The following is a 24,801-nucleotide window of genomic DNA, read 5'->3' on the forward strand; positions in this document are numbered from 1 at the left end:
GCCACTGGTAATTTGATAGGGGTTGCATTGAATCTGTCGATTGCCTTGGGTAGTATAGTCATTTTGACAATACTGATTCTTCCAATCCAAGAACGTGGTATATCTTTCCATCTGTGTCATCTTCAGCTTCTTTCATCAGTGTCTTATACTTTTCAGAGCACAGGTCTTTTGCCTCCTTAGGTAGGTTTATTCCTAGGTATTTTATTCTTTTTGATGTGACGGTAAATGGGATTGTTTCCTTAATTTCTCTTTCTGATCTTTTGTTGTTAGTGTATAGGAATGCAAGAGATTTATGTATTACTTTTGTATCCTGCAACTTTACCAAATTCATTGATTAGCTCTAGTAGTCTTCTGGTAGCATCTTTAGGATTTTCTATATATAGTTTCATGTCATCTGCAAACAGTGACAGATTTACTTCTTCTTTTCTAGTTTGGATTCCTTTTATTTCTTTTTCTTCTCTGATTGCTGTGGCTAGGACTTCCAAAACTATGTTGAATAATAGTGGTGAGAGTGGACATCCTTGTCTTGTTCCTGATCTTAGAGGGAATGCTTTCAGCTTTTCACCATTGAGAATGATGTTAGCTGTGGGTTTGTCATATATGGCCTTTATTCTGTTGAGGTAAGTTCCCTCTATGCCCACTTTCTGGAGAGTTTTTATTATAAACAGCTGTTGAATTTTGTCAAAAGCTTTTTCTGCATCTATAGAGATGATCATATGGTTTTTATTCTTCAGTTTGTTAATGTGGTATACCACACTGATTGATTTGTGGATACTGAAGAATCCTTGTATCCCTAGGGTAAATCCCACTTGATCATGATGTATGATCCTTTTAATGTATTGCTGGATTTGGTTTGCTAGTATTTTGTTGAGTATTTTTGCATCTATGTTCATCAATGATATTGGCCTGTAATTTTCTTTTTCTTGTGGCATCTTTTTTCTGGTTTTGGTATCAGGGTGATGGTGGTCTTATAGAATGAGCTGAGTGTTCCTTCCTCTGCAATTTTTTGGAAGAGTTTCAGAAGGGTAGGTGTTAACTCTTCTCTAAATGTTTGATAGAATTTGCCTGTCAAGCCATCTGGCCCTGGACTTCTCTTTGTTGGAAGTTTTAAAATCACTGTTTCAATTTCAGTACTTGTGATTGGTCTGTTCATATTTTGTATTTCTCCTTCCTTCAGTCTTGGAGGTTGTACCTTTCCAAGAATTTGTCTGTTTCTTCTAGGTTGTTCTTTTTATTGGCATATAGTTGTTTGTAGTAATTTCTTATGATCCTTTGTATTTCTGTGGTGTCACTTGTAACTTTTTTTCATTTCTAATTTTATTGATTTGAGTCCTTTCCCTTTTCTTCTAAAGGTTTATCAATTTTATCTTTTCAAAGAACCAGCTTTTAGTTTCATTGATCTTTTCTATTGTTTTCTTGTTTCTTTCATTTATTTCTACTCTGATCTTTATGATTCCTTTCCTTCTGCTAACTTTGGGTTTTGTTTGTTCTTCTTTCTCTAGTTGCTTTAGGTATAAGGTTAGGTTGTTCATTTGAGATTTTTCTTGTTTCCTGAGGTTAAGATTGTATTGGTATAAAATTCCCTCTTAGAAACTGCTTTTGCTGCATCCCATAGGTTTTAGATTGTTGTGTTTTTGTTGTCATTTGTCTCTGGGTATTTTCTGATTTCCTCTTTGGTTTCTTCAGTGATCCATTGGTTGTTTAGTAACATATTGTTCAGCCTCCACGTGTCTGTATTTTTTACAGTTATTTTCCTGTAACTGATTTCTAAGCTCATAGAGTTGTGGTTGGAAAAGATGCCTGATATGATTTCAGTTTTCTTAAGTTTTACAAGGCTTGATTTGTGGCCCAAGATGTGACCTATCCTGGAGAATGTTCCATGTGCACTTGAGAAGAAAGTGTATTCTGTTCTTTCAGATGGAATGTTCTATAGATATCAATTAAGTGCACCTGGTCTAATGTGTCATTTAAGGCCTGTGTTTCCTTATTGATTTTCTGTCTGGATGATCTGTCCATTGATGAGAGTGGGTGTCCCCCACTATTACTGTGTTACTGTTGGTTTCTCCTTTTATGGCTGTTAGCATTTGCCTTTTATATTGAGGTGCTCCTATGTTGGGTGTATATATATTTACAACTGTTATATCTTCTTGGATTGATCCCTTGATCATTATGTAGAGTCCTTTGTCTCTTTCAACAGTCTTTAAAGTCTATTTTGTCTGATATGAGTATTGCTACTCCAGCTTTCTTTTGATTTCCATTTACATGAAATACCTTTTTCCATCCCCTCACTTTCAGTGTGTATGTGTCCCTAGATCTGAAGTGCATCTCTTGTAGACAACATATATATGGGTCTTGTTTTTGTATCTATTCAGCCTGTCTATGTCTTGGCTGGAGCATTTAATCCATTTACATTTAAGGTAATTATTGGTATGTATGTTCTTATTGCCATTTTGTTAATTGTTTTGCATTTGTTTTTGCAGGTCTTTTTTCTTCCCTTCCCCTTTTGTTCACTTCTCTTGCGACTTGATGACTATCTTTAGTGTTGTGTTTGGATTGTTTTTTCTTTTTTGTGTGTGTATCTACTGCAGATTTTTGGTTTGTGGTTCCCATGAGGTTTTTGGTATAGCAGTCAATATATACACAAGATTGTTTTAAGTTGCTGGTCTCTTAACTTCCAATGCATTTCCTGCATTTGTACTCTCCTGTTCTCATGATTGCTAGTTTTGACATCATATTTGTGTGTGGATGATCCCGTACCTTTATTTCATGTTTGCCTTTACCAGTGAGCTCTCCCATTCATAATTTTCTTGTTTCTAGTTGTGGCCTTTTATTTTCTGCCTAGAGAAGTTCCTTTAGGATTTGTTGTAAAGCTGGTTTGCTGGTGCTGAATTCTCTTGGCTTTTGCTTGTCTGTGAAGCTTTTGATTTCTCTGTCAAATTTGAACGAGAGCCTTGCTGGACACAGTATTCTTGGTTGTAGGTTTTTCCCTTTCATCACTTTAAATATATCATGCCACTTCCTTCTGGCCTGCAGAGTTTCTGCCGAAAAATCAGCTGATAACCTTATGGGAGTTCCCTTGTATGTTAACAACTGTTGCTTTTAACTTGATACTTTTAATATTTTTTCTTTGTCTTTAATTTTTGGCAGTTTGATTAACATGTGTCTTGGTGTATTCCTCCTTGGGTTTATCTTGTATGGGACTCTCCGTGCTTCCTGGACTTGAGTGAGTGTTTCCTTTCTCATGTTAGGCTCATCCTAGGTGACCTCATTTACACTTCCCTGTCTTTGGTCACCCTTCCCGGCAGGTTTCCCAAGCCCCCTTTTCCAGCTGAAGCCCTCTCTGCAGCCTCTCATGCCTACTGGACATCTCTGTTCTGATGCTGTGCTGACAACTCTAACTACTCCGCCTGCTCCCTTTTTCCATGAGTGGAATCAGCACCTACCCCACTGTCCAAACCAGAAAGTGTGCAGTCACCCTCCCTCCACACACACTCCCTGGCACTGTTCACCTCCCATATTCAATCTCTGAGTTCTGTGTATTCTTCTTCCTAAATCTCTCTATACTCTTCCACCACCCCAGGTCGGGCCACCATCTATTCTGGATTATTTCCACAGCCACTCTAGATGACTCTTCCACCACCCCGGGTCAGGCCACCATCTATTCTGGATTATTTCCACAGCCACTCTAGATGGCCCTGCTTACCTCTGTGGCCTCCTCCCACCCTCCAATGAAAGCACTAAGTGCTCCCCCTCTGCACACACTGCTCCTTCTCTAGCTAACGCCTACTCATCCTTCAGGTTTCCAATCATCTCTTCCAGGAAGACCACCGAGCCAGATTTAGGTGCCCTTGCTATGTGTTTCCTATCAAAGAACTTACAACACGATACTGTCATTTCCTATGTAATGTCTGTATCGCTTTGCAGGACATGTCTGTGTGGTTAATTATGCTTACTGTCCTGGCTTCAGGGGCTAAAATAAAGACATTCACAAACTTCTGGATGAATAAGTAAAAGGAGATTTCCAAATCTATAAAATTCAAACCCAAACTGAGTGATATCATCCTAAATAATTTAATTGAGAAACAAAAACCTTGAGCCCAGCTTTCAGATGGTTTGGTCAAGAAAAGGCACCTCAACATGATGAGGAGTAAGCTGAGAGTATAGAGGTGCCTTTCCTGTAAGCAAATCCCCATTTGGGGCAGTTGGGGTTTGCACACAGAAAGCTGCCTCCCAAATTCTTAAACTGATTCCAGTTGAATCTGTTTATAATCCTGCATAATTAACAAAATGTGGTTCAAGTATTACCTAATGTCCAGTGACTCAGAAAAAAGAGTCTCCTCGTCCATCCCTAAGTCTTTACACACAAAAAATACTCTAATTAGATCTTAACATTTTATAGTTGGAAAGGAGTTTGAAGCTCATTAAGCCAATATTTTATTGGTGAATTTGAAGCTCAACACTGTCGTTTTACAGGTGAGAAAACTGGGGCTCAGGGAGGCAGAGAAACTGACTCAAGGTCACACCTGGCCTGTTAGTCATAAAGTGGGGTTAGGACTCAGGTGCTGGGTTGTACCTGCCAGTCTGGAGCGTGCTGACAGCAGAGGCGGCTGTTTTCTCAAGATCACATTGATGGGAAATGTCTCACACACACCTCAAACTAATAACTACTTCACTGTCCAACAGGGCAGCCAACCTGAGGGAGAGAACTGGAGGGGAACGTTCCTCAGGCCCGTGAAGAGCTTCTCACTGTAGTGGAGGGGAAATGGCTAGAACCGCATGCCCGCGGGAGTGAGGTGAGAGAGCCGCCGGGCACTTACCTTTTCTTTGTCACTTGCTTCCCTAGCCACTGTAGAGCCCTGAAAGAGAAAGAGATAATGAAAACACACGCACGCGAGGTATCAGCTTCACGTGAAATATGCAAACGCTCCAGGGCGGAGCACGGAAATAAATGAGCACCGACTTTGCTCTGGCCCCTCCCCGCGTGTGCTGCACCCTCTGCAGGGATTTCCGTCCACCTGTCTCCAACCCCTTCCCTGCCGTGTCACCTGTGCTCTCTTCTCCCTGGTTCCTGTCCTCCTGCTGGAAATCAGAAAACCCGACAATCACGTGAACAATGACTTACTAAACGTGGAGTCAAACATCAATCGCCACAAATGGTTGGTTTGAGGGTCTGCAAAGTGAAGTGGGCCGTCAGCTGGCCGCAGTGACCACTGGGGCATAGAGGCCTCTTTCCCACGCTGCGTCCTCTAGGTGGGGGCGTGCCCTGGGCCCCGACTGCCCGTCTCCCCTGGCTTAGGGTTACTGACGAATGTGCTTCCTCACTTACCATGACTAAGACCCAGTGGGTACTTCCCGGCCCCTTTCACTTTGGAGGTCCCTTCAAACACACGTCTCCTTGCACCGCTTCTGTGTCAGAACCTAGGCTGAGCACAGAGGTATAAAGTAGAAGAAAACACAGTTCTTGGTCGCAGCAATTTCTACTCTACCGCACTGGTTTTCAAAATGATGCCCTCGGTTCTGTGTTGTCTGAAATGACCGAGTCCTCCTGATGCCGACAGGGGTGCTTTGGGGTAGAGTTCAAGAACAGAAACTGTCCTTTGTTTGTGGAAGATCTTAATGCAAAAGAAAGATTAGGAAACAAATGGCCAGTGAATTCCTAACTTTGTTAATACAACAGTGAGCATTTATCCTTTGTGCTCCGTGGTGACCATCTCGGTGTCTCACCCAGCAACGCCCAGTGTTTGTTTGCTGAGTAAACGGCTGGAGGAGGGTCACAGCCCGACTGACTGCTCTCCCTCCCCTCCCAGCACTGGATGCCCAGACTATGACTAGGTCAGTGGAGCGATCCATTTACCTGACTATCTTTTAAGTAGATATTTATTGGCCTGGAATACTTGCATTAGCCAATCATTAAGAATGTGTATGTGACTTGGGAAAATTTAAAGTAGCTTCTAGGTTGGCCACTCTGAACATTTTTGCTGTATGACCATCTTGCCTTCGAGCAGCTCAGGCATGAGTCAGGGTGTGTGTAACGTGCTCACAGATGGGGAGCCTCCTTTCACTGCGGAAGGGGGCCGAGCCCAGGCCAGGGGCTCCCTGGGGCCACTTCTCCATCTGCCCCATGCTCAGCATTCCCAGGTCTGGTGGATCCGAAAGACCCTGCTGCCAACCCAGGGAAGATGCTCGAAGCTTCTGGGGGATGTGTCGGAGGAGCACAGAGCTGACCCAGCAAGTGAAGATGAACCGTGTAAACTGTTTGTGAAGGAAAGCCCTCTGCCTGGCTGAGCCCAGCAGCTGTCACTTGCAACGGTTTGTTTTTTCCTTTACAGATTCTTGAATTCGGGCCATAGTATCTTCCTCTATACACTGACTGCTAACAAAGAATGTTCCCAAATTTAAAGGGGAGGGGGGGCTTAATACTCAAGTATTAAATACTTGTAACACCTGGGTCTCTGTATCTTTAACCAAGTTTTTTAGTCTCTGTGTGTGTTTTCCCTCTAGGATATAATTTACTCTGCTCCTGATTCTCACTGAAGCTTCGTCTCTATGTAAAAATGCAGAGCATTAGCCTGGAAAAACTCATCCAAATTTAAATTCATTCAGAATTTAAAAATTAAAACAAAATTAGAAACGTAAGTCAGTCAAGGCTGAGAGTTTGAGCCATGAAATGATGCCAGATGCCCAGGTTCCCTCACAACGGCAAGTACTGGCAAGAAAAGTTTATTCTACAAGCTAAAAAGGGAGATGAAATCATGACATCCAAGGTTAAAACTATAACATCCAGTCTATAAGCGTAATTTACATCAGGATATGCTTGAACAGGATATGCTCAAGCAGGATATGCTTAAGATAGAGGCACTACCTTAAGCATTTCCAGGGGATAAAAAAGTAGAACCAAAACAACTGCCTTTAAGGGACTTAGTAGTAGAATGGATGAGACAATGAACATTCATCCACTCCTCCCCATATGCCGTGCGTTATGCTGGACGTGACACATACGTATCTCATTAATCCTCACAGCAGCGGAGGTAAGAGCATCTCTGTTCTACAGATGAAGAAACTGTGGCTCATAGAGGTTCAGCATCTTGCACACAGCTAACAAGTAGTAAAACCAGGACATGCGGCTTCAGAGGTCATCTGGCTTCTTACATGGGAGAGTCAGGCCAATGAAAAGACCTATAATACTCAGCAGAGTGAGCTAAGTAACACTGCAAAGGGCCTCATGAGAGAGATGGTTCCAAAGAGCCCCGTAGCCCTGTAGGCTGGGATTTCCACCTATAAAATAGCTACGACTTGGAGGCAGGACAGAGCAAAGCTGTATTTGGGAAGCGTATATAGTTCATCTGAACTCCACAGGGTAGGAGATAAGCCTAGAACATTCCCCCCTCCCTTAGACTAGCATTTCTCAAAGCATAGTTCAGCACCCAGGGGTCTGCAAAGTCAAAACTATCTTTATAATAATTCTGAGACACTATTTGCCTATTTCACCATCTTGATATTTGCATGGATACTGCAAATACAATGGTGGGTAAAACTGTTGGCAGCTTAGCACAAAGCCAGCAGAGGCACCAAATGGTATTAGTAGAGTTTGTCATAAAACATATGAATAGCCTTGAGGAAGCAGTTCACCTAACTCAGTAAATCCATCATTCCAAATAACCAAAGCATGATGTAGCCAGACCAATGCGTGCAAACAGACTGACGGATTTTAAAAAGTTCACTGATGGGATTTCAGATTCCACACTGTAACTCAGCTTTGAGAAATTACCACTTGTCAGGTTAAGGTGTGATATCAAAGGAAAACATCCACAAATTTCTGAAAAAGTTATTAAAAACTCCTCCTCTCCTTTTCCAACTACATATTTGTGTAAGGTCTGATTTTCTTCATACACTTCAATCAAATAACTTGGCAACAGGTGGACAGCCAAACCAGACAGGATGTTCTAACTGTCTCACCAAACCTGACATTAGACTTGCAAAGATATAAAACAATGCTACCTGTTCCACGAAACTTTTTGATTTGGAAGATATTTTTCATAAAGATATGCTAACATGTAATGGTTTTACTATTTTAAATAAGTTTTTTTCAATGATGTTTCATTTCTAATATTGTAAGTATTAGTAGACATAACCTACATAAGCAGAAGCTTTTTGGGGTCCTCTTTTAAGGGTGTGAAGGAGTCTGAGATCAAAAAATTCGAGATCCACTGATGAAGACCAAAGGTTGGAAAACTTTTTCTGAAAAGGGTCAGAGGGGTAGTGTTTCGGGCTTTGTGGTCCAAAACGGTCTCTATGGTAACTACTCAACTCTGCTGTTGTTATAGTGCAACCACATACGATACACAAACCACAGGCATTGTGGGATTCCAATAAAACTATTTACAAAAATGGCCATGTTGGCCGTGCCATGGAGGCAGGTCACAGTCTGCCTGCTCCTGACCTGGACGTTGCCTATGTCGGTGATCCCAGAAGTCAGATCCCCTCACTCCACAATCAGAATTTCCAGTGGTCCGCCTCTCACTTGAGGTCTCTGAAACAGCCTGTCTCCAGGCCCGCTCCTCCGCCTATCCCTCACCTCCTTCAGCTCTGCAGTGAAGCGAAACCCTGTTCAAAACCGCATCCCTTCCCCGTGCTTCCTGTCTTTACTTCTGTCCATGGCACTGATCACTTCCTAGTATACTCCATGATTTACTTACTCCTTTTACTTATTACCATCCGTCTTCACCCACCAGAATGTCAGCTCGTTGAGAGCAGGTTTGGTCTGTTTTGTTCATCAAACTATTCCCAGCACCTAAAGCAGTGCCTGGCACATAGCTGGTGTTCAATACATACTTGTTGAATAAAATAGACGTGGTATCTCTCGTAGGTACAAGTGGTGCTCGCTTAACACAAAGGAGCGCTCCTGGCAGCTTTGAGCTCTGGGCGCCTCCTAACTGCTCAGCATGATCAATTACATACAACGTGGATGACCAAGCTTAATGAATAGAAGTTAATAAAAATCAATCTTACCTTTAAGTCATATTTCCTATATACAGATAAACGGTGGCTGAACACATTTCTTGTAACAATCACATATATTTCAACTCCATCAACATTAAGCCGGTACATGCCCAGGAACTGGGGAAGAAGGGTGATCCCATGACATTCCACTATATACTGCATAGGAGAGAAAGAAAAAAGGGGGGGAAATGATCCAGTCAAAAGGTGTTCATTCAGATGTAAAATGTAACTCTTCTGCTATGGTGTTTATACAAAGTGATAATGGTTTATACAACTATTAACGTCCTGTTTACAGAAAATGACCATGTTTGTACTGCCTTCAGCAGTACAGGTCTGCGTCCACTGTGCAGACACAGATAAGAAAATTCAACTCTATCTCGAGAGATATTTTCTCCCTAACAAACATTCCAAACTAATTTGTAAAGTCAAAACTTGGATATAATGGCGTAGGGTGAGAGGACAAGTGATTGGTCCTTTCTGTAATTCCTTTAAAGTGAAATCACACTCTACCTGGGGCTGCCATCTTCCTCCCTAGAAGCCTTTACGATGATTTCATGAGGTTGAGGCAGCGTGACTTGGCCACTAAAATCAACTCCTTTAACAGTGTTGAAGTCGAGGTTAAAAAGGAAATTGTGGAGAAAGGTCAGTGTTAGAAGCTGGAAGAGTCGGGCTCCAGTCCTGGTTTTCCTGTTTCTTATTGAGACTCTAATGTTTAAATTGCCCACTGGTCTCCCAAGGCAAAAGGAATAAAAACAAAAATCAACAAATGGGACCTAATCAAACTTACAAGCTTTTGCACAGCAAAGGAAACCATAAACAAAATGAAAAGACAACCTACAGAATGGGAGAATATATTTGCAAACGAAGCGACCGGCAAGGGCTTAATTTCCAAAATATACAAACAGCTCATAAAACTCAACAACAGCAAAAAACCAACAACCCAATCGAAAATTGTTTTTTTGAAAAACACTTCTCCAAAGAAGAAATACACATGGCCAACAGGCACAGGAAAAGATGCTCAGCATCGCTGATTATTAGAAAAATGCAACTCAAAACTACAATGAGGTATCACCTCACACCAGTCAGAATGGCCACCATTAAAAAGTCTACAAATAACAAATGCTGGAGAGGGTGTGGAGAAAAGGGAACCCTGCTACTGTGTTGGTGGGAATGTAAATTGGTGCAGCCACTATGGAAAATAGTATGGAGGTTCCTCAAAAAACTAAAAATAGAGTTGCCATATGATCCAGCAATCCCACTCCTGGGCATATACTGAGAAAAAATGATACTTTGAAAAGATACATGCACCCCTATGTTCATAGCAGCACTATTCACAGTAGCCAAGACATGGAAACAACCTAAATGTCCATCCACAGAGGAATGGATAAAGAAGATGTGGTATGTATATACAATGGAATATTACTCAGCCATCAAAAAGAATTGAATAGTGCCATTTGCAGCAACATGGATGGACCTAGAGATTATCATACTAAGCGAAGTAAGTAAACAGGAAAGACAAATGCCATATATCACTTATATATGGAATCTAAAATACGATATAGATCAACATAGCTATGAAACAAAAACAGACTCACAGCTATAGAGAAGACTTGTGGTTGCCAAGGGGGAGGGAGGGCAGGAATGGGAATTTGATTTTAGCAGAGGCAAACTATTATATATAGGATGGATAAACAACATCATACTGTATAGCACAGGGAACTATATTCAATATTCTGTGACAAACCATAGTGGAAAAGAATATGAAAAGAATATATATATGTATAACTGAGTCACTTTGCTGTACAGCAGAAATTAATACAACATTATAAATTAACTATACTTCAATAAAGTTAAAAAAAGTAATTTATGAAAAAATATTCTTCTTTTTTTGGATACATTAAAATGAATACTTTGTATATTTACAAGTGACATTGAATAAAAAATTCATGTCAATGAAGAAATAAATAAACTGCCCACCAGAGCAGTGGTGTGAAAAAGGGCTTGCCCTCGCTCTACAGACAGATGGACACTCTCTGGCCCCATGTTGGATTCATCAAATCCACTGAACAAGTCCCAGAACTGACACCATTTCCAAGGAGAGTTGCAAAAACACAACATGAGTTTATCAGTCTTGAATGACCATACTCTAAAAGGCCACAAGATGGAGACACTTCTCCTCAAAAGACCATCCTTACAAACTGGGTCCCATTGCACCTTCCAAAGGAAAGTTAGGTTTTCTTTTCTTTAAAATGAAGGGGAAAGAAGATTTCAAAAAAGCTCTTTTATTCCCATGACATGTGTGTGAACTCTCTAGGATAACTGAACAGCATGAGTAACATGATTCCAAAATTGTAAAAATTGGACCTATTGTGCCTATTTACAGAGATGTGTCTGGAAGAATGGTCACCATGGTAATGGTGAAATTTAGGGTAACTGCTTTCTTCCTTTTTCAAAAAGCAAAAAAAATATTCTTGAATTTTTCTGTTGTACAGTGAACATTTTATAAAAATACGAAAGTAATCAGAATGCCCTTTCAAACTTCTTAGTGGTAAATACTGTAATAATCAACTCTGATAATATTAAACCATCTTAAGATTTTTTTTAAAAAAAGCCTTTAGTCTTTATCATTAAAGAAAAGATGAACAGCATCAGTAGAGGAGTTTGATTTTTGCCACCCAGAGTTTTGGAAGACTTTAAAGATGCTCCTGCCCTTAAAAAAAATCTTACTGACCATAATTGAGCTACATATTTTAGTTTGATGGATTTTTCTGAGTTTCACCCCCAACCTGTTCTTAATGTGAAGTCTGATCAGAGGAACATTTTCTATTTCTCGCCTTTCAAAAAACAGTAAATTAACTTGATTTTCGCTAATGCAAAACAGGTGGTAAAGAGCTCTTGGCTGAAATGAAGATTTCTCACATCTGATGTAAAGAAATAAAGAGTGGTTGTCTGGTACCTCTGAAGAGAGATGGTTGGATGGGCCTTAAACACATGGAGGCACACAGGTTTCTGTTTGGCTGTTCAAGTCCCCTGCCTTTGTGCCATTCTGCTCAGTTATTCTCATCATGGCCTATCTTTTAAAAGTCCTGCTGGCAGAAGATGTCTCTTAGATCAAAATCTTGGTACAGAGTCACAGAGCACCCAGAACAGAGCAGATACTGACCACTGTCCATATTGATGAGTATGTTAAGGAAACCTGACTACTACACAGGAAATCACCGACAAGCTGTTTTCTTCCCCCAGGGGAAAACACACATACAGATTACATTCCACAACTCCTCTATCTTTAAGATTAAATCAATTACTCCATGTTAAAAAAATAGATCAAATTTGATCCACTTCATCAGCAAGTTTCTATGTGCACTTGTTCTCAAAGGCAAGGCTCACCTATGAGGCTCTCTGATGAACACCTTGAAAAATAGAGATTTAATAAACTTAAAACTCCTGAGTTTATAAATATGTACAAAACCACAACCACAGAAAGCCTATCGTGTTAGAGTCCAGTATTGACAAGCAGCGGTTGGTAGCAAAGGTTTAGAAAGCATTTATGCGTCCAGACTTTGCAGAAGAGAAAACTCTCCCAGCGAACTGAATTTCTGGGTGCGGGCACTGGGAAGACACCGTTTCCTGTCAGTGGAGGAATGTCTCACTGGGTCTGTGAGCCCCCAGCTGGGGCACCACTGCACAAGGAGTCACTGCGTGTGGGAGTTGACACAAACAGGCCCAGATATGATTCCTCTCAGATTCTTCACCAGCTGACCCGGGAAATGCTGTGCACACACCCCTACACCAGTGGGCACATCTATGAGGGTTCCCTCGCCCCACAAACAGCTGGGCGTTATCCCACATCTAGGGAGACCGTAAACTCATGGCCACACCACGCTGCTCGAGCCTTCCTGACCCAGCTCCACATTCACTAGCTGTGTGACCTTGGGGAATTATTCAACCTCTCTCTGTCTCTGCATTTGGGGATGACGCATAATATTAGTAGCTAGAGCACAGGGGTTTTGTGAAGGGTGTGAAGATCAGGGAAACAGCACTGGAAGGACAGCGGTGATTCAAGCAGGAGCCGATGAAACCAGGACCCTGGGGCGAGGGGTGGGAAAGGAAGTAGGGAAGGAGAGGGCGAGGGAGGCGAGGCTTCCACCTGACGTGCTCCTCAAATGCTCCCTGAGAAACGGATTCTATTTAAAGGCAGGATGGGAACTCCCAATTTCAGGGGATCTCCACAGAACAGACTTTCCAAAAATGAATAATGTTGCATGTGTGTGTATTTGTTTACAAAGTGAGGCAATATTTTTGTAAATATAAAAGAAACACTAAAAAATTCTATTTCTCACTCATGTTGCTTTTGGGGTCAGAACTCTAAGCACTTCCCCTTCAAAAGCTTAATCGCTGACAAATTAACAAAACCGCCTGTAAACAAATGCTGCCAATATTATTTTAAAGGAGTGTATTGGTGGCACTACAGAATCATGATCAGTTTTTTGGCACGAGCAACCTTTTCTTAATAGTTAAAAACATCCTCAGCATCTATTAATTCCTTTTTAACATTGTTGATTTGACTACAAGACAATCTAAGGATGAATCTTTGCTTCCTTCTTTTTACATGCTTAATTTCCAATTCTTGTAATTGCAAGAATGGAGAAATAGCGACTTAATCCCGAGGGTCACTCTTTAAAAAAGGTGTAGGGGAATTCCCTGGTGGTCCGGTGGTCAGGACTCAGCGCTTCCACTGCCAGGGTGCAGGTTCAATCCCTGGTCGGGGAACTAAGATCCCACAAGCAGCTCGGCGTGGCCAAAAAATATAAAATAAAATAAGATAAATGAAATAAAATAAAATAAAAAATAAAATAAAAATAAAATAAGTGTAGGTATTTCTTTCACTTTCAACCACTGTCCTGATGTGGCTACAAGGCAATCCTGCCTCACTGGCAAAGGACATAACGCAGATGTTCCTTGTCTGCCATGTTAAAATCTCAATTTACAGACTCAACAGGTGCAGTGCCCTAGTGCCGCCCAGTAGACTCTTTCCTAGAGGTCAGATGAGTCTGTGGACTTCTGCCCTCTGCCACTCTGAGGTCCCAAGGGAGATAAGAGGTCACAAGTGGACCAAACACTAGGCAAGGCTGGTCCTCCACGTGTGGATCAGGAATTAAGAGCGCACATCTGCCAGAGGGATGACTGTTATGAGAGCCCCAGCTGTGTATGTACGAGCCTGCAGAGCCTTCCTTTCAGCGGCTCCTTAGATTCGGTCCTTTCCCAGAGGCCTTCCCATCTGCGGCCCAAAGCTGGCCCGTTATTTCCACCCCTCCAGGCTCTCTAGGTCACCTTCTCTCACATCAAACAGGGAAAGTCTTGTCTGGCACACGAACTGGCAGCTTTCAGATGCCTGCAATTCAGCGACGACACTGAGCTTCCATCTGAATAAGGCATGGAATAGTTAGTCCCAAATTTTTAACAAGTGACCTTGATGGTCATCAATTCTTCTTACACTTACTGTATGGAGCTAAAACCATCACAAGTATTCTTGGGATCAGCGTCCATATTCTCAGTGTTAAACTCACATTACCTACATTTGCATTTTAATAATATTGTTTTTTATTAAGTATTTTTCACTTTTGCATTTTCATAGCCGGATGCCTCGTGTCACCTTGCGTTGTCATTTATCCTGCGGTGGCTTCTGTTTTTTCCAAGAGTGCTTCTCAGACACTTGTATTTGCTGGCAATGTTCATCTGTAACCAATAACAGTTTTTACTTTTTTCTGTCTTCTTTTAAAAAATATCTTCTTGTACAAAACTCCATGGTGGCACCAGTAAAGGCAAATTTTATCTCTTCATTAGTCTCCCTTAGAGCTTTTTCCTGTATAATAGCTTGTCAGAACTGTAATGTAATGACAAACTGACGTGGTGAAATAGGAATTTTAAAAACATAAAATGCAATAGCCACAAGATCTCGGTTTCCTTTGCTCTTGGGTGCTCAACAAGAATAACAAGTATTATGAATCCCTGATTTGTTGCTTCTTCTCATGCAAAATGAAATGCCATTAAAAGATTCACAGCTGACTGAAGGTTTCAGCAGAGAGGATTCTAAGTGATGTACTGGAACGGATAAATATTTATATCTCCGCATGATAGTGTGAACCTGGGCTCCAGCTCTTGGAAATTGCTGTTATTATCATGTTTCACTCATTTTTTTTAGAGGCTTGAAGTGACAATTTAATATAGCATCAAATTAATACTTCAATGTAAAGTCTTGCTTCAGTTAATGTTTTTGAAAGGTTAAATTATTTGTCATCCTTATTGTGCCTCTGCCTATGTTTATAGATCGTTCCAACAACATTCTTTTCATAAGGGTAGGGGGGAGAGAAAGAAAGAAAAAGGGAAAGAAAGAAGGAAGGAGGGAAGGAGAGAAAAAGGAAAGAGGAAAAAAAGGAAGGAAGGAAAAAAGAAAGAAAAGACAGAAAGAAAGAAGCCAGCCTGAAATTAAGGATTGGTTTGCTTTAAAAGGACCGAATAAATAAATAATCCAAACATTCCTTGAATATTTTGAATTATCCTTCAAAATTCCTTGAATTTTGGGATAATGGTCTGTGTCCGTTAATATGATATCTTTTGGTTTCAAATAGTTTTAAGTCATAAAAGAATGTAAGGATGACTCCATTTAAGCTAATGTAAGTATAAAATTTTACTGCTTTTCTTAAACTTAATAAAAAGCAGGCTTAAAAGGAATAAACATTCCTCTGCAGTATTTACAAACATTCTTAGTACTGAGATATTGCAGAATATACCTGAATGCAAACATTGGTGCTCCTAACTCTGTTTGTTATGCTGTTCTAAAGACCCATACATAACATCACCATTAAAGATGAAGTGACTTTGTAAAAAACACCTTATCAGGGACTTCTCTGGCGGTCCAGTGGTTAGGACTCTGAGCTCTCACTGCCAAGGGCCCAGGTTCAATCCCTGGTCGGGGAACTAAGGTCCCATAAGCCGTGCAGTGTGGCCAAAAAGACCAAAAAAAAACCCAAAACAAAAAAACTCACCTTACCGTAAGTACAGATGGAGTTGACTCAGCGGTTACAACTGAAATGCAGACGGACTGCCCCGAACATCCCGGCGCTACGCGCTCTGGGAGGACCGGCTGCCGGCTCTGGCGCGCAGTCGGCAGCCTTTGGTTGGCAGCTCCTTCTGGGCCTGCCTTCCTGTCCCTTTGGCCCAACATGGCAGCATCTGGGTAGAGGACCCCAAAGGGCCCCCCCAGGTTGGCGGTGTCCTGGGGGGGCCTGCCTGGAAGCCTGCCCTCCCCTCTGTCCAGTCCTCCCCCCTTCCTCTTCCTGCACTGGCTTCCATCCCCAGTCGGTATCCTGACTCCACATGCTGTGGGCTTTCTGCTCGGGCCAGTCACTCCCGAGCAGCAGACACAAGAGGCAACAAATGCAGGACCTCCAGGGACGGCAGAGCTTAGCACTACCGGAAAGAGAACTTGAAGAGTTAGGCATAAAGCGTTTGAAGAAATAAAAGGATGCAAGTTCAGAAAGGAGCATATTATATAATGAAAAACGATCAGGAGTGCACTGGTGGATTTTTTCAAATGGAACTTCTAGAAGGAAAAATATGATCTTTGAAATAAAATATCATTGGACGGGGAGGCAACAGATTAGAACAGCTGAATAGAGAATTAGGAGTGGGTGACACAGTTGAGAAATTTACCCCAAACTGAGCAGAGATGTTTGGAGACGGAAAACGGGAAAGGAAAGTGAAGTGCCGTGGAGGCTAGAATGAAAATGTCAAATCCGTAGATGTTGGAGAGAGGCGGGGAGACAGGCGATATATGAAGAAAAAAGAACAACGGGAATTCCAGAAACTGGAGATAACGTGCTGCAGGAAACACGTGCTGATGAGTGGGCCGCGCAGCTGGAAACCTGGGGAACGACGGCTGGGACGCTGGGAACAGGCGGTGATGCCCCCATCTGCAAAGTGTCTGCAGAGTGGAACTGGAAGGGGCGCTCCCCAGGCCACAGGGACCCTGGAGGTGGCAGCGCCTCCCAGACTTTACTAAGAGAGAAGCAAGGAAAGTATGTGCAGCTTCTGAAGGCACAGAGGCTCTGCTGGGAGTTGCCCTGAATCTCATAGTTCCAGGTGCTTATAGGGCTTAAAACTTTAATGTGTTTTTCACATTTCGACTGGCCTTTCCTCCAAAGAGAACAAAAAAGCCAAAGAGCAGACTCGGAACGTTTCTCCTGCTCTGGAAAGCTGGTCCTGTGCTGCCACTTACAGGGGCTTCGTCAGCATCACCCGGGAGCACGTGAAGAACACAGCATCTCAGGTCCACCCAAGATCTACTGAGTTGGAATGTAAATTTTTTACAAGATGCGCGGGGGTTCCGTCTATAATCGGCAGTTTGGGAAGCGCTGACGGAGTGTGTAACTTCTTCTCTTTGGGCACCACGCCCTCAATTTTTAAATTTTAATTTTTGGCTTTTATGGGACCTGTTTTCTCAGTTTCTCTGTTTGTGGCCAATGTGACTGTCCGTGGGAGGATAAAAAGATGTACTCCAAGGAGGTTCCAAAAAAGTCAAGCATTCACCCCCAAATCCTTTACTGAAACTTGAGGTACTAGCTAGCTTTTTCAACAAGGATTTCAGATTTTTAGATGTAACTTCTAGATTTGGCTCAAGTTACTGTCTCCCAAATAACAAAGGATAAGAAAGGATTTTTAGGTTACTTTATCAATTTTGTCAATTTGTCAACTCAGTCACTTTGAAATAAAAAAATAAATTTAAACACTACATTTCAAAAACATAAAAGATATTCCTAACACTATTTTCATAAGGCATTTCTTGATCGTTTGCATTGGCATTGGAACTTGTTCCCTCCCCTAAAATTTCTAAAATTTTATTGACATCAACTCTTAATTAAAGCTGAAGCCACACGATACCAAAACTCCCAATGAATTCAGGTCAGTCAAAAAAAAAAAAAATCAGTCAATTTAGAAGAAATAAGACATTCAAGAAGGTTCTTGACCATTTTTTCCTTTTTGAATGCTCTTCAGCATTGCTCAGCTAATCAGGTGATAACTGTCATTCATTTATTATATTTTTAAATTTTTATTGGAGTATAGTTGCTTTACAATGTTGTGTTAGTTTCCGCTGTACAGCAAAGTGAATTAGCTATACGTATACATATATCCCCTCTTCTTTGGATAATCGTAATTTATAAGACCTGAGTTTGTCCTAACCTAACAGAAATTTGAAGAAAAGGATATTTACACCAAAGCACTAAGTTATTTTCCCAACCATAAAAAAAGAGAAAAACAAAGGAAAAGAGACATAAAAGTTTACTCTGCTTAATATAAATTTTCCACTGGTCTGAAAGATGATGCTACGCTTTCTTAGCGAACAGTGGAAATTAGGGTAGGATTTGGGCAGCAAATAAGGACTAAGGCAAGATGCTGGAGCTTGGGGAAAAAAGTCTAACTCCTTATGGTTTGAATCTTCAGGTTTTTCTGCACCTGTGCCATACTCTACCAGAAACCAGGCCCCCTAGTGGATTCAAAGAGCAAATGATTTCGACACCGGGACTACGGCGACTAAGTATGCGCAAGAAAGGTATTTAATGATCTTATTCGATCATTTACATAGCACTTATCATATACCAGGCACTGTTCTGAGCAGGTTCTATAATAAATATCAATTCACCTGATTAGTACAACACTGGATGAAGGAGGTACTATTATCCAAATTGTACAGACAGAGAAGCAGGTGCAGAGAGGGTAGGAAACTTGGCCAAGGTCACACAGCAGGTCAGGAGCAAAGCAGCCAGCTGCAGAGTCTGTGCTCTGGAAACCACCTGTCACACAGCACTGCTGGTGAGGTTGGCTCATCAGAAAAGTAACCCCAGGAGGAATTTATTTAAATATCTAGCAATGTTCTACTTCTCCAGAGGCTGGCCTTAGGGTAATTTTAACCTTCCAGAATACAGCTGCACCTCTGGATATATCTTACTAAAACAAAAAAACAATGAAAGAAAAGAAAAAAGAGACGTCAAGCGCCATAGAGTAACCAAAGCTGTCAGAAAGCCCATCCAATTTATTTCGCAGGAGCCGCCCTCTCTGAGAGCCTGTCCATCTACTGATCTGGGATCTGAACACGCCTACTGACTTGTCCAGACGGGGGGGGGGGGGGGGGTTCAGAAGCAAAGGCACATTCGAAGGTAAAAGCAACAAAAAGCAAGAAGAAATAAATGAAATGACAGTCCCCACCGAAGCAGGAGACAGAAAAATTCTGACTAGACATAAATCCTAAAAGTAGGCTAGGCCACCTTACGTCCTCTCTGGAATTAGGTCAAGAGTAAACACATGGCACAGGGAATACAGTCAATAGTATTATAATAACTTTGTGTGGTGCATAATCTATAAAAATATTGCAGCACTATGCTGCACACCTGAAACTAGTATAATATTGTAAGTCAATTATACTTCAATAAGAAAAAGGGTAAATACATGCACAAACGAATGAAAGGATGAATGAAATGCAGATGGGGAAACTGAGGCTCAGACATCGCTTAAGTAACCAGTTTGTGACAAACTATGACTTAGGTCTCCTGACCTTCAAAGTAGTGTCCTTTAAATAAATCATATTAACAACGGTGATTCTCAATCACTAAGACCCTTTACCTCTGTTTATTTAAAAGTTGTTTTCTCCCAGTTTCATTGAATATAATTGACATACGGCACTGTACAAGTTTAAGGCGCACCACACAATGATTTGACTCCCACATACGTCATGAGATGATGATCACAGAAAGTTTAGTGAGCATCCAGCATCTCACAGAGACACAACATTAAAGAAATGGGAAAAAAATATTTTCCTTCTGACGAGAACTCTTAGGATTTCCTCTCTTAACAGCTTGCATATATAACCTAGAGCAGCATTAATATTTATCATGTTGTACATTGCATTCCGAGTACTTATTTATCTTACAACTAGAAGCTTTTACCTTTTGACTACCTTCATCCATCCAATTCCCCCACCTCTGGTAACCACAAATCTGATCCCTTTTTCTATGGCTTTGTTTGTTTTTCAAGAATAATTGACCTACAACACTCTGTTTTAAGGTTAACACTAAGACCCTTTATATTTAAAATACTTTTTATAAGAAGCAAAACACAGATGCTGAAGAAATGAGAAATGAGCTTTTTCTGGATAAAGAATATACCAAGAAAATACCCATTCTGTAGCACTGAAATGAAATATTTAGTACTGTGACAGCCCCTGGAGCATGTTAATAGACTTATTTTGGTCCCCAATGTATTTTATGTAATAATGATGATATGTCAAATCTGCATGTTTGTTACAGTAACTACCCCAGAGGAAACGTTTCAAACTGTAATTTCTGTAAAGTCAAAAAATTCTGAACTCAAAGATGTCATCAAGAAGTTGATATTTGAATTGCATGTCACACTGTATTAGAATAGTATCATAGTCACTTATCAGAATAATATGTTTTCATCAGTCATTGAGGTATCACATTGCTTTGAAAGTTCTGAGACAATTTAAAGAAAGCAAAAAAAGAATGCATCAGCGCGACATTAAGTTCCTGAGAGGAGTGAATGGCTAAAGCTGCATCCTAGAATTCCATTTATTCAGAAGCCAACGCCTGAGCGTTTTTACCCTCATAGGTACTAACCCAGCACTTTAAAATATCCTTCACAATCGGCAACAGCGTAAGTGCTGTACGACAGATTTCAAAAGGAATAGATGTTATAAAAGATTGATTAGATGCTTAATGGACTTAGAGGCTGACCAGTGTTTTTGAAAAAAACAAATGAGGGGCAGTCCAAGTTTCCAGAAACAGAAAGTAGCTTGTTCATAGACCTCACTGCAAACAAAATGCAGTTGATCAAGCTCGGTGCTTTGTGTCCACCTAGAGGGGTGGGATAGGGAGGGTGGGAGGGAGACACAAGAGGGAGGGGATATGGGGATATACGTATATGTAAAGCTGATTCACTGTTATACAGCAGAAACTAACACACCACTGTAAAGCAATTATACTCCAATAAAGATGTTAAAAAAAATAAATAAAATTTAAAAAAATGCAGTTGATCATATTTGAGAAGAAGAAGCAACTGGCAAGAAATAATTCCTGGGACTTCCCTGGTGGCGCGGTGGTTAAGAACCCATCTGCCAATGCAGGGGACACAGGTTCGAGCCCTGGTCTGGGAAGATCCCACATGCCGCAGAGCAACTAAGCCCGTGCGCCACAACTACTGAGCCTGCGCTCTACAGCCTGCGAGCCACAACTACTGAAGCCCATGTGCCACAACTACTGAGCCCGCGTGCCACAAAAACTGAAGCCCACGTGCCTAGAGCCCGTGCTCTGCAACAAGAGGAGCCACCGCAATGAGAAGCCCGCGCACCGCAATGAAGAGTAGCCCCCGCTCGCCGCAACTAGAGAAAGCCTGCATGCAGCAACGAAGACCCAACGCAGCCAAAAAATAAGTAAATAAATAAATAAATTTATAAAAAAAAGAAATAATTCCTGATGTTACAGCAGAAAGCGTGACAGTAAAGGAAGGAAGCTGACTTTTACAGGCACCTCAGAGCCTACAAATCCAACCAAGCAGTGCCTTTGAAGGAGTCACTTTGAGAGGCTGGTACTTGATGTGATGGTTTAAACACTTGAGAAGCCTCTGGTTAACAGCAACAGCGTGTGTGTATGTTTGTGTGAGTGTGTTTCAGTGTGTGGTTTAAACACCAGTTCTCAAGGTGGCTGCTGCGATATTGCCATCAATGGTCACATTCATGCCATAAGACTACACTTTCTCAAGGTGACACAGTTGTTACTGGCCACTGTTGTAGGACTTGATGACCGCTATGACCCCACCACGTGTGGAGAGCCTGGCGTGTGGCAGACACTGTGCTGAGTACCTGCCCTACAATCTTCAGGGCTCCGGAGTCAGCTGATGTTTCCACCTCCACCGTATAAATCAAGAATCTGAGGCTTTAAAGTCCAGAAGTCACGTGGCTATTAGTAAGTGACAGGGCTGAGATCTGAACCCAGGACTGTCTGACGTGGGACTTCATGCTGTTACTACTTCACAGTACGACCTCATACAGCTCTAGCTGGGGGCTGGGACCGTGTGCTCTACCAGGCCTTTGTGCTGGAATTTACTGAGGAAGAGAGTGGGGGAGGGGGGTTTGGGGGGTGGGAAAGAAACAGAAAGAGACGGCTGTTCCCAAGGGTAGTTTCACTTTATCCCCAGGTGATGATGAGGGGATAATGCTGACGTGAAAAGGAGGTAGTGAGTAGACAAACACTTTCTAAAATCAGAAACTCTTCTGGGCAGGAGACTGTGAGTCGGGGGGTGGGCCTTTCTGGGGCCAGGACAGGAAGAGACCAGTGAAAGCAGGAGAGGATCTGTAGGTGTAAATGTATAAATACTCAGAGGTCAGCACCTCACTTCCAGCACGTGCAAAATAACCTCCGAAATGTTGCCAAACCTTAAGCAGACTGATTTTAAAATCAGAATGGTAATCATCACAACTATTGTACAGAAGGGTATTTAGATTAAACGTGTTACGTATATTAACTACCGATCTATCATTCCTAAATGTTAACTGTTGGTAATCCGGCCACAGTAATTTTTAAAAACACAGCTAGAGGGAATTTTTGTGTCAAATGTGTTCTAGTCATGTCCTAACTATATATTTAAATCTTTGGCCTTGATGATAATTTGTCACAAATGTCAACCTTCTCAGAGTTTCACATAAAGATAAACATTACCTGGTGGTATTTCTTTAGGATGTTGTGCATTTCGGCCACATCTTCACTCGTGATGGTCTTGATGATGTACCTCTTGTCGTAGGATGTGTGGAACCGGGCTCCGCTGCGGGCTTGGGAGTCGTTGGGAAGGGGTGCACTCCTGGTCAGGGAATTCTTCCCGTGGGATGACAGGGGAGGAGGGAAGAGAACCGGTTAAAGACTAATTTCCAGGTCATTTGTTGTCACCACAAGTTTTCAAAAACATCTGTGTTTGGAAGAAGTTGATAAGTAGGAGGACAACATTTTCTATTCATTGTAACTCAAATGGCAAGTCCTTCAGAAGAAATGAAAACAGCGATTCTAATCTAATGTCTAGAATTATAATCAGAGTTACTTTGTTCACCTTGTTCTTTTGAGTTGGACAAGAGCTGAGATTTCCCTCTCAATAAAACTAGGTTCCAGCCATGAAAGGACATTTTACTTTCCCTGAGTGTTTCCTTATATGACAGGTATTCTGCCAAGCGTTATACACAGAGGACTTCTCCCAACTCTGATAACATTCCCATGAAATGGTTACTATTGATATCACCATTGTTTTACAGATGAGGAGATGGGGATCAGAGAGGTATAATCATTGGGGGAAAGTCACACAGCTGGTAAGGGGAAGAGCCAGAATGCCATCTGCAGTGTGGCTGGCTCGGAACCCAAGTTCTCAACTAGTCAACTACTCAAGTAGTAAACAACTTAATTACTAAACCCTGTGGCCCATGGCTGCCCTGGGAGGGCCTGGCCTGGGCAGGTGTGCTCCAACACAGCTCCAGAAGTTTCTGACCTGGTCCAGCCTCCACCCCACTTCAGCCATTTTTGAGGATGATTCATCTCCTGGAGAGGATGGGGCAGGGCTCTGAGTGGGCGCTCTTCTGCAATCACTTCACTCCAGGATCTAGTATTTCGTTCCATACTCACTGTCACTCCCGCTAAGTCTCCCCTGCTCTCACCTGTGACTCCCCTGTTTGAATCTGTTTTCCTAGACCCTTCAGGAAGTCTGTCCCGCTTTCCCCCAACCGTCTTACGCTGGTCACCAGACTAGTGGATCAGCAAACCCCCAGCATCTGAGGAAGTCTGGTCTTCGCCTCTGCTAACTGTGCCCTTGAGAACCGACCTCCATTCCCTGCCCAGCCCCACTGGACAGCGTATGAGGGATTCACAGGGAAAGACAGTCCCACTTCACCTTCCTCTCCCAAAGTGGGCATTCGAAAGCCCCAACGAACCAAAGTCTGTCTAGTTAGCGGGACACAGATGTCTTTAGAGAGGCAGGTGGTATCACTGCATCATGATTGTCAGTGAGAGTTCCCCATCAGTCTAGAATGTTCAAGCCTCCTTAACCTTTCCTTCTTTTCCAGATGAAATCCACCAGGACTGAGCTGTATGAGGTCTTAATGACACTGTGGTGGTGCAGCAACTCGTGGAGGGCCTCCTTGGGCTGAGGGAAGGGAGTGCATTCTCATCTCCAGGACCAGCCCTGGCACCTCGGCTGCTGTCTTTACGTCCTGAGACGGCACATCCTTATCTGAATGCAACCGGCACAACTGCCAAGTGCAGAGCCGCTCCTGCCAATTAACTGAATTTGCTTTCCTTAGCTTATTAGAAAACGTGAGAGGAGGGGGGAAAAAAATCAGTGTAACTCCCAATGATTTTAAATAGCAGGATCTGGCCATGTTCAATGATGACAGCTGAAATTCATCAGATAGACTGAGAAGGAGGAAAAGGATTTTCAGGATGAAAATGGCTATATCAACAAGAGTTTGATTCTTACTTATATTGATTTTTTTCCTCAAACATAAAAATCCTCCTTTATACCACTTCCTACTAAGAACAAAAGGGAAGAAAATCAAAGTGAATGCCCTCTTTGGGGGTTTTAAACACTGGCCAAAAAAAGCAATCATTGCTCTTGGCTAACGGTCTTTTTCCTCCCAAACATTAATTTGTAAAAGGTTATTCCAAATAAAACAAGAACACTAGGAATTGTAAGATT

The 24,801-nt window shown here is 41.9% G+C and overlaps 1 protein-coding gene across 2 annotated transcripts in view; it reads right to left on the reverse strand.

Moving 5' to 3' along the window:
- The window catches only part of PIP4K2A (phosphatidylinositol-5-phosphate 4-kinase type 2 alpha), a 175,444-nt gene that overhangs the window by 35,623 nt on the left and 115,020 nt on the right, over positions 1 to 24,801 (reverse strand). For both annotated transcript variants that reach the window (XM_082385593.1, XM_082385594.1), the window contains exons 4-6: positions 22,788 to 22,940; positions 9,010 to 9,156; positions 4,818 to 4,856 (exon numbers count right to left, since the gene is read on the reverse strand). In XM_082385593.1, the coding sequence (XP_082241719.1) occupies positions 4,818 to 4,856; positions 9,010 to 9,156; positions 22,788 to 22,940 (339 nt within the window). The remainder of the gene's footprint in view (positions 1 to 4,817; positions 4,857 to 9,009; positions 9,157 to 22,787; positions 22,941 to 24,801) is intronic.

The sequence above is a fragment of the Balaenoptera borealis genome (assembly GCF_965194805.1).
Source record: "Balaenoptera borealis genome assembly, chromosome: 3".
Classification (NCBI taxonomy): domain Eukaryota; kingdom Metazoa; phylum Chordata; class Mammalia; order Artiodactyla; family Balaenopteridae; genus Balaenoptera; species Balaenoptera borealis.